Below are 13035 nucleotides of genomic sequence, written 5' to 3'. Positions count from 1 at the left end.
TCTGCTGTAAGGAAATGTGGTTTTATGGCTCCAATGAATATTTTTCAGCGTTATTTTAATTTGGTCAACGGTCTTGATGCATCATATTGCATCAAAGTAAAGTAACCCAAACACCATCAGAACCAAACATGGAAAAAAAAACAAACACTAAAATACAATGCACTAATGTACAATTACAGTCATAAAATCTTGTGAACAATTTTGTTGCACTTTCAGAAGATCTTTCGAAAACATTTCTGAACTCTGGCTGTTCTTTCCCTTATTTCTCATGTTTGCTATTTGAACACGTACCGAAGAATGCTGCTTTTCCCTGTGAAGCCACTAAACTTTAACCGGTGAAACTTGCAGACATAAATCTCCTAAACCAAAGAGATAAATCAGTATTGTTGAAACAACAGAAATCTCAAAGAACCAGTTTTTAGTTGGATTTATTTCCCCTTTATTAATGACAATCTGCCACAAAAACACATATTTTGGTTGAATCTATGATAAATAAGAAATGTAACATTAGATAAAGAGAAAACAGTTAATGATCAATTAAGGAATGATGAATCTCCCAGCATCAGACCTTTCCAGCCTTACTTATACACTACACATATTTTTGGGAAAGCCCCTCTTTTCACTAAAATACTATGTGCAGTAAGAAACAAATGAGTGAAAAAGCAGCCAGCATACACAGAAAACTTTTCATCATTCAATTTAGTGTTGACTCCAATATTTTTCATAAATATAATAAGCTTCCATTTGTTTTCTTAAATACCTGTGCTGTGCTTTTCCAGAGACTTTGCTTTAAACGTTATTGGCAAGTGAAACGGGCGTGAAGGGAATGAGCGAGTGGGTGTAACTCAGGACACATCCCCCTGATCACATGAGAATGTCTGAACTGCAGCCACAACTCACATGTGATAGTAATAACCAAAGCTGGACCTGACATTCAGCAACACACACGCACAAACTCGCAGTTGGCAAGAGTCGATATGATTGGCTGGAAACCTGGAACAGCAGAACAACTCCAGAATGTTCTCAAACTATCTGCAGCACGTCCTCAAGGCTGCTGTAAAGACCAGGCTTTTTCTGGGCTCACTTTGTCCAGAGAAAAAACCCCAACAAAGTAAAGATGTTTGTTTTGTCTTTCACACATTTTCAATCGTGAAGTACAAACATGCCATTTTCTTCACCTCATATAATTACATTTGTTTTGAATTCCATTCCATTAAATCTGCTAAAAATAAAACCAACAGTAAAATTAGTATTTTCTCTAATTTTCTTAAGTACAAAAGTCTCTGTAGCTTTTTGGCGCTCCCGGTGTGAAAACGGCATTCATGGCTTCCCCAGCTCTCCATAATAACCATTTATTATGCCAATGTTTACCACAGAGAGCTGTGGTAAACATTGAACTTTATAGATTTTTGTGGCAGCAATTCAAAAGTCTACTCCCTTGTAAAGTTAGAGGAAAGCAGCCAATAAGTTTAATACAAATTTAACCAATGTACCTGATAAGCTCCAAAAAGTACCATTTAAGTCCTTAAAAGTATCCAGTTGCACGTTTCAGAATGAACCCAAAACGTTTTGGGACAGGGTTTGGTAAGCACCTCGTGATTTTATTGAAAGTATCTTAAGAAAGTTCAGGAAAAGTTCAGAAGCTTCTAGTGTTGAGTCCAAGCAACTAAGTCTAAGTTCATGCTAAAATTTAAATTCTTTAAATTTTTATTTAGTGATCTGACTGTAAATATGGGTAAGTTTAAAATGCACTCAATGGCATGTTCTGTTGTATTGCCAATTTTAAAGAGCAGCCAAGAGAAGCAGGTCCATTTATGCTATCTTCATATATCAGGTCAACAAGAGGTTATTGATTGCTAAGTTAAAGTTTTATATAATCTCTTGAAGATAATTGCGACTTACTTGATGTGTGAGATTGTACTGCTCTAACAGAAGCCCGTTTAAATTAAGACTACAGGTAATTGTGGATGAAGCTTGATTTACAGAATCTTTCTGTCAATGTATCACTGCCTTATTCTGAGATTTTTCACTTGGAAGTGATCAGAAACAATCCATCAGCACTGAGTCACGCAAACTAATAGCTGTATAACCACAGGGTTCCTTTTGCCACGTCATTGTGGTTTTGCTGGACGGATGAGGCCAAAAAGACATTCTCAGAGTTGGGCTGCCAGCACCCAGACTTTCCATGATTCTAGGAGCAGAAGTAGCTGATGAACAAAGACAAAACTATTAGCTTCATTTGGATTCAGGATGCAAGGCGCTTTCACTCTCAGTCGTTATTTGTTGCCATCGCTCAGTTACTTTCCTCAGTAACTCCACCGATGAGAAATGAAGCATGTATTGACACAAATAAGAGCTAACCCTTTTAAAACCTTTATGCCAAACAGGTGTGAGTGTGTATTTGTGTGTACATCTGTGCCCGCCTGCGTGGCTGCCAACAGCTAGGTGTGGAGTGAAAGAGACGCGAGTGCAGCAGATGTTCTGATAGCTCACTCTTTTAAAAACATGATAGGAACTGGCAGCTCATAAGCTTTCGGTTCACATCCAATAGTTGAGGTTACAGCACCTAAATTACACGTTGCCTCCGTAGCTAGCGTGGATGATTGGAAATGAGCAGTAATCTTTTGGCTTTTGTTTCTGTGTTTGCACCGAAGGTTTTTACACAATAATGAGATGCTAAACTACATTTTATTGTGTGTCCCCGAAGAACCCATGAATCTGTTCTTTCTTTGTTTTTGTATTGGATTTTTTGGAGCTGGGATTGTCTCGCTCATGTGAGGAAATTGTTAGGTCAGTGCACTTGATTGTAGAAAATGAAAACAATACAAGGGTGGTAATGGAAAAGCAATTCCTTTGCATGTATATTTGAATAGTAAATAAAGTAAACAACATGAGTAACTACTTTGGTTGTTTTTTTAAAAAGTAGATCAGTAATTTGGGAGAATAGATTGTTTCTTATTTGTGCCAAAGTCAAGCTGGAAGGAAACTTCCCTATTATTTCACATTTGTTGCAACGATAAGAAGCCTAAACACTAACCAGGATTGGAAATTTTGCATAATTTTTATTTTTTCCATAAAAAAACTCCCATTTATTTAAAACAAGAAAAAAATGTGTTTATTTTTGTACCTTATAATATGGAGCATGAGAGTACAAAGGACAGCTATAATGTCTTTTTTAAAAGCAAGTATTATCTGCACAACTTTAATTTTGTAGTTATTCTTTAATACAGAAGTAGTGTAAACTACGTATGTAGTAAAAGCTCAAATATATACAGACACCCCCTTTAACATTTGGTTAAATGTAAATTAGAAAGTTGCAAAGAAACCACATTTTTCTCGTCATCAACAAGGTTCCTGCAAAATGTTTCAGCTGACTTCCAACACTTCATTTTTATTCCCCTTTTTAGTTTTGTGTTCTAATATGACTGAGTTTCAACATGGAAATATTTTGACGTCTCACTGTCTCTCCTGTAGTTTCCAATTCATTACAGGCTGAAGCCCAAGTGATTGTTGAACATTCTGACAATTTTTTGGACATCTTGCATCAAAAGCAAGATGTCATTGGATATAATTCGGCATCCCTGTAGAAAAAATTATCTCAAATTCCTCAAAATTGGTTGACATGAAGCTTATGGTGTCACCTACCCAAAGCCTCAACCTCAATTTAAAATTTGTGGAATACTCTTAGAAAGCCAGGAAATCTACCAATTTAAATGAACTCTACCACTTTTGACAAGAACAGTGATCAGATGTTCATGTAACAAGCTTGTTGGTGGTTTAAGCGTCTGTCTTTGAGGCAGACGCTTAAACCATCAGACATTGGGTTAAATCAGACATTGGTTTAAGTGTCTGACGGACATTTAACCCAAAAATTGTGCTAAATATTTAAGCAGAAGTAGCTGATGAAGAATTTTGGCGCTGTGTGAATTAGACATTATTCAGGCTGAATTCAAACATCTTGTTTTTCAAAATCATTCAAGTTTTATGTTGAATTCCACCCTATAAAAAGGAATATCTGCAGCAGCAAAACATTTCATGAACCTGATGAGTGTGTGTGACCCAAGCTGCATCAAAAGGAGCAAGAGGAAACAAATAGCACGGAGATCAAATGTTGTGGCCCTCCTCTTGTTGAGCCCTGCAGATCTCTTCCAATCTGCAGCCCCGTCTGTGTGTAGAGTGAATTTATAGGAGAAGCCCACTTAAGCCCACTAGAGTTGAATGTCTCTGCCTTTTTTTTTGCAAGCCGTTTCTTCTGTGTAAACAGCTGTGCTCAGTGGACTGAGGAAGATGCACAGCTAAATTCATCTTTTCTTCTAGAACAAAACAAACACAAACAGGAAGGAAATAGGTACTTCTGTTGTCACTTATATCTCCATGAAAATGACTGTGACTTCATACGTAATGTTGTTTTCCATCGCCAAAAACAGATGGTGAAAGTTAAAGTTAAGAAGTACGCTGTGTGGCTTTATTTATAGGATGGTAGCAGGAGCAGTTGCTATGGTGTTCAAGTGAAGTGGGAATGAACTGTTATCATGTCTAATGCACAGATTACATCCAGAGGGCGAACATCTGGCAAGCAGACACAGACAGCCAGACCAGCAGACAATCGCTGCAGCCATAGCGGAGTAAAGATGTTGATCTTTGCAGAAATGGCAGCTGATTGCTTATGATTTGCATCTGATGCAATCGTAAACAAGGCATATGGACAAAAATAGGCTGTTTGACTGCTTGTATTTTCGCAAAAGGCATAATGTTTATCTTAAAAAACATTCTTTTTAAATTGTTTTTTAATGTGAGCTTATCTGTTTGCACTTTAGGGAATTTATTCTTGAGAAATGAAGGAAAATTAGTGGCGAAAATTAAAGCAATGGCTATGATAGTTAAATGCAGAATTGATTGGTTTTAATTTCCCCACATAAATGAGCCGTTCTAATCTTCTTAATTGAAATGAAACCTACAATTATGTCCTCACTAATAGCAAATAAAATATCTGTGAACGCCTTTTATTATTATTTTTAGGTGTTTTTCTCTCACTGGCAATGTTGTCATCAGATGCTATTTATTGGTACAACTGATAAAAACGCGTGAAAAAAAGTATTTAATTTAGTTGGATTCTTCTGAAATCATTAGTGAAATTATGGTGTAATAAATCATGAATTTTTAAAAATGATTTTTACACAATAAATGTGTCCAGAACCATATTGTCTCAAGATAAAGCAAGCAGAGCGTTCTCCTGTTCTTCCAGTGTCCCCATCACAAGCAGCCTACTGGTTGACTCTGACACATCTGGGATATATTGCTCCCTTTGGGCACTTTCTCTCACCCAACATGCACACACAAGTTCAGAAATACACAACTGTATCCGTCAGCTGTAGCCAACAGCCCCAATCATGTCCACTGGGAGCAGGTACGTGTCGTTTTCTGTTCACATCTTCACCTGTCACAACGGGACTAAAGTAGTGTAATCAGAGGCAACAAAAACCAGAGGCAAGCCTTTTTAGAGGAGCAACGGATGGCAAGTTAAGCTCTGACTATTTTATACAACAGCGCAGGACATTAGGAAGAAACAAATGTTACAGATTTACTGACAAGCTATCCATTGTCTCTGGTTCATTTGCTGAAGAATTTATGTAGCGCATTGTTATTGTGCAAGTTAGGCCATAAATGTAGGAGCATTGGTACAATGGTTTGCTTTATTTCTTAAAATGATTGCACAGCAGGGAAAAGAATTGCTTGCCACAGCTAAAGTGCTCCGTACAGCAATGGTGCATTATAATAAATTGTACTTTCACAGCTCAGTCAAGTAACATGTAGATTGATGGCGCACATTCATCACTGTGGTAAATCACCTCTCCTTCCACACTAATCCTAAAGTAGAAGAATATTTCAAGCTAAGTAAGAAAAATCCTGATTTTCTTTTGTTCAAACAGCTTTGATTATGGACTGAATACCATAGCTCAGCAACTTTACTGCACCAAATCCATTGCTACACATAGGAACATGTTACCAACAAATGGGCTGTGAGCACAATGAATTACGCAGCTGGCAGCAATGAGTAAATGTTCTCTGACCTAGACGCTTTAATCCCTGTCCAGACATGCTGAAAAGCCTCCTATGGAGTAAGATTATTAACTTTAACCATAAAATACATAGAAGATGAATGGGAGACAGAGACCTGTACTAATGACTGATCCTTTGTGCCATAAGGTAACAGATGCAACACTTCACACCATGGAAAACGAAAATAAATGTTTTGAAATACAGTCTGCTGTTCTTTAACTGTAGCTTCTCTAATCTTACACTTTAATAAAGATGAAACACACACAGCATAAAGTACAAAATAGAGTATTTCCAACACTTACAAAGGGTATAATTACTCTTCACAGTTGGTCTGTACACGCCAGAAACATAACCACTCATCTTGACCATCTTTTAATGAAATAGTGAATGAAATATTTTTTTTGGAATATAATCTGTTATGTACATTTTATCTTTTTTGGCACTAAATAAATCAAACCCCTCTAAGGATTGCTAACCAGCTTTTATGTTCCCACTGGTGTCATGTTGATTTATCTTTAGTGATGAAATCCAAGTCTGTGAGGTTAGAAAAGTTCTGATTTTAGTGAGTCACAGTTCTGATCATTATTCCCCTCCTCATATTTTCTATTGCTGGGGTGCCGAAGCTCAGTCTTCTAGAGTTACTATCCTGCAACGTAGAGATGCATCGTATCTCCAACACATCTGAATAAAATTGCTGAATTCCCTCATCAGCATGTCATTCAGTGCTGCAGAGGCCTGGTACTGAGCCATTTATTTGATTTAGGTTCCAGAGAAGTGACTGGACTTTCTGCTCTACTGGATTCAAGCTGGACTCTGACAAGGCAACTCAGGCAGAAGAAACATGCTAGTAAGGTTAAAAGATTGTGTTTAACCCACATTTGAGACACATATAAATGATTTTGCTTACTTTTATGTTTACTCACTGACAAATCCATCAAGAGATGAATGGCTATTTAATCAAAAACCTGGTCAAATAAAATATAACTCTTCTAATTGTGGCTACTTTGTTAAAAATACATATTTCTGCAGTTTGGATATTGGCACTATTTTCAAGTTTCTCCTACAAATCTGGACACTGACAGGTGCTAATTCTGGGCTGCAACCAGACCCCAAACTAAGGGTCTCAAATTTCAGTCCCTGAGGTCCTGTGTATTGTAAGTATAGGTGCATTTCATATAGAAGTTTCAGGATACAGTCCACAGAGGACTGAAGCCTGACCTAAACAGTTCAGGGCTGTAAATCATGCTCTGTGTGTGAACTCTTACCCGGCAGGTCACATCCGAGAACCTCCACCCTCATGCCGATCCCAGCAGGTGACCATCGCTCCGGAAAAACTCTGATGTGCTGTGCAACAATCTCGTCAAACCGCCGAACTTCTGGGGTATCGTAGTGGCTGTTCCCTTCAAAAATCTGATTAAGCAGATGGAAAATCATAAAGTTTTTGTAGTAGATTAGAAACGTCATTGTCCAAAGAAGTGTCAAATCAGATTGTGTTTGGTGGTGCGCCAATTTTTGACAATACTCACAAAAAAACTCAAGTGGATGGAAGTAAATTACTATCTCCTTTTTAAGTCTCACTGACAAAGAAAGAGTAAGACTGTCTGAAGTCATGGAGCACAGCTAATCAACATTGTTTCTCTTCTCAGTGTGACATGTGTCATAGAAAATAACAAGTGTGTTGCTTTTGATTTTCAAATATTCTTTGAGGCAGCAGCCTCAAACAAAGGAAAAGAAAAGAAAAAAAGAAGAGGATTTATTACAAACCTAGAGCTAGACGAGACTAGACAAGACTGCTATTGGTTTCATGGATTAAGCTGTATATTCTGTCTTTAAGATTTCTAAACTAAAAGAAAAAAAACACCCTCTGATGATTTTCCCAGGATGCTCATTTAAAACGACAGGCAGATGAGAGAGAACAGGATTTTTAACATCAGTAGAAAATCCCGACACTCAGTAGTGCTATTAAAGCGTTTTAAGACAGTCTCAGAAAGGAGAATGAAGAGCCCTGTCTCACGGTGCGTTAGACTGCCAGCAGTGTTGAGTAGTGATGCAGAAAAGACATTTTTAATTAACACCCATGAGAGACAAATAGGGAATGAGTGAACAAGTGGATGAGAGACAGAAAGAGTGAAGGAAAAAAGGGATAGAGGCAGAGACAGAAGCAAGAGGGCTGAGGTGATTAAATGCAATTATTTTCAGAGAGGATGCTGGAATAAAACTGTTTTTTTTTTCCTGCTGAACAAAAAAAAAAACAATAATGAGAAAACGGACAGAAAGGAAAAAGAAGAGGAGAATCTGTGGGAGATTTATGAGGGATGGGGAAAGTAAATGTTGAGAAACTGACCGTAGAGGAAAGATCATTAATTTTGCATGCATCTGTGCATGATAATGTGCATTTTTATTTACCTTAGCAAAGCCAGTTTTGCTGTCAATGATGTAGCTCCAGTCTTTGCCATTCAAGCTGTGAGCTAGCTTGTACTTTCTCACAAAAGCTCTGTTGTCAGAGCTTGTGCTGCCCTCCAGGCCTCTTGCCCCCTGAGTTATTATGCCTCGAACCGTCTTGGGCACACCTAGATCCACCTGCAATACAGAGAAACACAGTAAAATGCCTCATCAGAGTGCAACTCATTAATCATTTTTATGATATTAGTAAAAACAGATGGTGCCCACTGAATATACCAGTAACTTAAAGAAGGTGCAAGTACAAATGAAAATATGATCAGAATGTTTGGTTTTAACATATTTTCATATGTGTAGTATTTTACATATATAAATGCATATTCATAGACATCAGAACAGCCAAAAAAAGACAACCAGGAGAGCCACAGCTTCATTTTTAGGTGATATACATCCAGGACGTTTACTGTTTCTTGTGAAAACTTAATGTCATTGTCTAATGAAATGTTTAAATCCAAATGTATGTGGATGACACAGTGATTTCCACACAATATATCTAAGAAACATCTTGATTTGAAACAAATTCAGGACACTTAGGAAATGGCAAAGGTGAAAGAGAAAAAAAGAAAACACAAATGGTGTCCAAAACTTTGAATATTGCCAAATATTATATTGCATTACACTGTTTATGTGAGGGGTTATTATCAGGCAAAGGTTTATAACACCAGAACACTTTGTTATCCGCCTTATTAGACTATTTCATGCATTACTAATGTATTTTTAAAGTCTAAACTAAAAGTTAAAACAATGTATTTTAAACATCATGAGAGAATTTACCTGAAAACGATTCTACTTAAAAATATATTTTACAAATTAGCTGGGCAGCAGTCAACTGCTCCTCAGTTGACTGCTGATCAACTGAGGAGCAAAACTGTGCACTGAATCAGAAATTAGTGAGCAAAAGCCCTCGTTCTTGCATACATGCATTGTTCTCCAAAGTTAAAGTCACAGACCTGTAGCCACTCCTCTCCAGCTATGGGTTGTGTCGGGTTCGGAAACCAACCCGACCGGCTGGCGACCAGTCTGGCTGCCCCCATTGATCCGTGGATGTCCCTCATGGAGGATGCCGAGATCTGAGAGTCAGGGAGAAGCCCAGACAGCATGCCCTGCAGCTCTGAGCAGGGAGCATCTGAACAGGAAACAGAGAGACAGAATATCTTAGGTATAAAATCCACATTTTGACAGTCATAAAAGTATATTTTGTTCCAGAGGGCCACATGAACTTAATGTTTACCAGTAATGAAGATATTGCTGGAATAATTAGGAGTCATAAAAAAAATCTGTCAATAACTGGATAACATCCAAGATGGAGTCACATTTCAATGTACTGTAAACTTTTAGCTGTTTACTTTTCACTATGCAGAGTGATTTACAATAGAAGTAGTTGCTTATTGGAAACTTTAAATAGACAACATGGTCCGCCAATTAGCTAGGCTGTAAAGTCAAGCCTGCAGACTGGCCAGAGTTTAAGCACTGAGAGGAAATAAAATGCTGATAGACTTTATGGTTTCAAAGTCTAGATCTCATTGCTATGCAGCCTTTCAAACATAAAGCATTTCACCACCTTCCTAAAATATTAACCCAAATATATATATATATATATTTTTTTTTTCTGAAAGTATTTTTTTTCCCTAAATAATCTTTTGGGAAAACATGTCTTAGACCATTTTTTTTAAGAAGGTGATTATTTTTTTTTTTTTTATTGTCTACCTGCAATATAAGATTCTGTAATGTTGAGCAATAGGTCCCCATTTTTGTAAAACAAATGCAAAAACTAAAACTTGACCATGAACTTAAGTTTACCTGCAGCTGATGACAGAGGTGAGTACAAAAGCAACACTGCATCCAAAAAATCAAGACAGTGAGAACAAGTCTCGCTGAAGCACGAAGTCAGACTGTCATGTAGATTTACATGGAGATTTGATGTGTAGTGATGAGGACACATGAGACGTAAACTGGAAGATCCTCCTGCTGACAGCTGAGGTTTGGAAATGTACTGGACAAACTGCTGGCCAGCTGTTTAAAGTCTTTTTCTCTCTTTTCTTTTCCGTAATACGACATGCTTTAGAATAGAGGCTGGGACACCGACAGCAATAGTAGCCAGACTGTTCTGGCTAGGTCTGATTTTACACAAAACATTTAGTTTTTAGGAGACAATGGAGAACATTTTTGAAAATACCTCCAGCTTTGCAAGCATTTCCCTGCTTATGGTAATTCTCAGGAATACTATAGTGAATATTTGTACACATGGGAGGTACAATTGTTGGTAAGAAAAAGATGTGATTTTGGTTTTGATCAACTACATAAGTGATCTATAATATAATGTAACGCTTGTAGCAGTGCTGGTAGTTAGCATCCTTTTGTCATCTCAAGAAACTCAGAGTAAAATAAATCAACCCGCCTAACTTTGCACTTTCAAAAAGTGTGTATATCATACTTAATAGATTGCCCTTGTTCCCTTCCACTTAGATTAGTGATAGTGGATTTTGACATCCTTCGGTGCCATAAAATGTTGCTTTTTTGAGCAAATAGAAATGTTAAACATCTATTTTGTTGAGGAAATACAGCTTTTCACCATTTCTTTTCCATTGACTGCCTTAAGAAAAGTTCAATGCGTTGATAGTTTTCAGTTGGACTAATCAAAAAATAGGTCATGAGTCAGTTTCACTTTTAGTTTTTAGCATCGGGAATTTCATCAGTACAGACAATACAGAATAGTGTAGTGTGATATCAAACAATGTTGTAACTGGGTCATTACTGCGATAATTACGCTGCAGTTTCATCAGTTCAGTAGAAGTGGTACAGATGTGTAGCATAAATCAATGAACAGCAGAGCAAAGTGAAGGTTAAAATACACAGGAGGTGCAAAATATTGTGATGATTGTATAATATTAGGTGATCCTGACCCTGTCCTAATAATAACATTCTAAAGAGCTTCCACCTAATCATAATTATGGGTCTGAGGTAATTAAGAGTCAATGTTAGGCTAATGTAGGAGAAAAAAATATCTTGTTTGATCCTGGAATGATTTGTTACGACATCAGCTGATGTGTTACACACACCAGAGCCTCTTCCTGCTGTTTTTCCTTCACCCCGTTTCATTATTTTCCCATCCTGCGGCTGAAAAGTTGACACATAACTTTAACCGAGCAGTCAAAAAGCGATTCTTTATGGGGAATTGAGCCAGAGCTCTCCCAAATGGAAAAAAAAAAAAAAAAAGCTAAATGAAAGCATGCTGCAGATCAAAGCGGTGCTGTTTATTACAGAGACAAATGAGTTTTAATCTAATAAGCCTCAAAAATATAGCACTGTGATGAATAATGATGGAAAACAAAGTGAACCAAACATTGTGACCACTTCTGTTTGAAGATGTACTAGGAGAATATGGGCTCACAATAAAAAAAGAAGAGATTTAAACAACTAAAAGAGGAAAATATAGGACAAAGGAGAAAGAAATGGACAAAAGGTCAAGAAGAGGGATGGAATGACAGACCGGTGAGTGAATAGAAAGGTGGAGAGGGATGGAGACAAAGAGAAAGAAAGGGGGTGACAGTGATTGATGGTGACATTCTTCAAGTCTTTGAGGAAATGAATGTTTAATGCAGTGACGTTTGCGACAGTGCCTCTATATGGTAAATAATTCATCGACAACAAACAGCGACAGGCTCCACGAGCTTCCTGAAGCTCTGCAACATTCAGCAAAACTTATTAGCCGTAGGTTTATTATCGTGGAGTTTTATATGTGCCGTTTCTGAGCCTCGGCTGCTGGCCCTTTTTTTAAATCAGGAGTGCAGTGGGAGTCGAGAAGAATATCATCTCCTCTCATCCCAGCAAAAACAGGCAGATGTAACACACCAGCATGAGAGCTCTTAAATTCACACGCTTACACAAAGCAATACGCGCACAACAGCAGAAAACAGTCAAGGTCTCACACAGTCAACCGACGTATGCTCTGATGTTTCACCCACACATGGAGCTATTTTCCCTGATAACCAGCTACCGCTACAGCCAGCGGAGCTCTACCTGACTGGACACGAGCGCCTCGCAGGCCTGGTGAGAGAAATAATAACCGGTACTGAAAAGAAGCGATTGATAAAGAGCTGTGGTACTGAAATAAAATGGGATTAAGGTGAGGAAGGAGCCGCTGAAGGAGGCAGGCACCAGGAAGATTTAAGGAAGGCGAGACGGAGAGAAGCAAATGAGAGAGGGCTGGAGAGAAGCGGGAATGGAAGCTGTCAGCAAAGGCGAAAGAAGGATAGAGGGAGGGAAGCCAGAATGAGGAGGAAGGGGGAAAAAAAACACAGAGACATTGAAGAGAGATGGGTGAGAGAGAAGCAGAGCAGGAGACATAAAAGTGTGATTTAAGTTAATGACATGTCACTGACTGACTGCTTTATTTCTGTCTTTATAGGCCTGTGTAGGGCATTATCACATAGTGGAAGTGTGTTCGAGTGCACGCTTCTCTGCATGTCTATGAGCAGGAACATAATGTCTGCTAGCAGATATGTTAGGTTATAA

General features: G+C 38.0%; 1 protein-coding gene across 3 annotated transcripts in view; it reads right to left on the bottom strand.

Annotated features, from left to right (window-relative positions):
- LOC106948550 (neuropilin-2-like) overlaps positions 1-13035 on the bottom strand; it is a 118369-nt gene that overhangs the window by 35939 nt on the left and 69395 nt on the right. For all 3 annotated transcript variants that reach the window (XM_015034308.1, XM_015034300.1, XM_015034316.1), the window contains exons 9-11: positions 9471-9646; positions 8467-8640; positions 7326-7470 (exon numbers count right to left, since the gene is read on the bottom strand). In XM_015034308.1, the coding sequence (XP_014889794.1) occupies positions 7326-7470; positions 8467-8640; positions 9471-9646 (495 nt within the window). The remainder of the gene's footprint in view (positions 1-7325; positions 7471-8466; positions 8641-9470; positions 9647-13035) is intronic.

Source organism: Poecilia latipinna, unplaced genomic scaffold, assembly GCF_001443285.1.
Source record: "Poecilia latipinna isolate Pla-1442-1.1 unplaced genomic scaffold, P_latipinna-1.0 Scaffold17, whole genome shotgun sequence".
NCBI classification, from domain to species: domain Eukaryota; kingdom Metazoa; phylum Chordata; class Actinopteri; order Cyprinodontiformes; family Poeciliidae; genus Poecilia; species Poecilia latipinna.
This window is presented reverse-complemented; position numbering and strand designations above follow the sequence as displayed.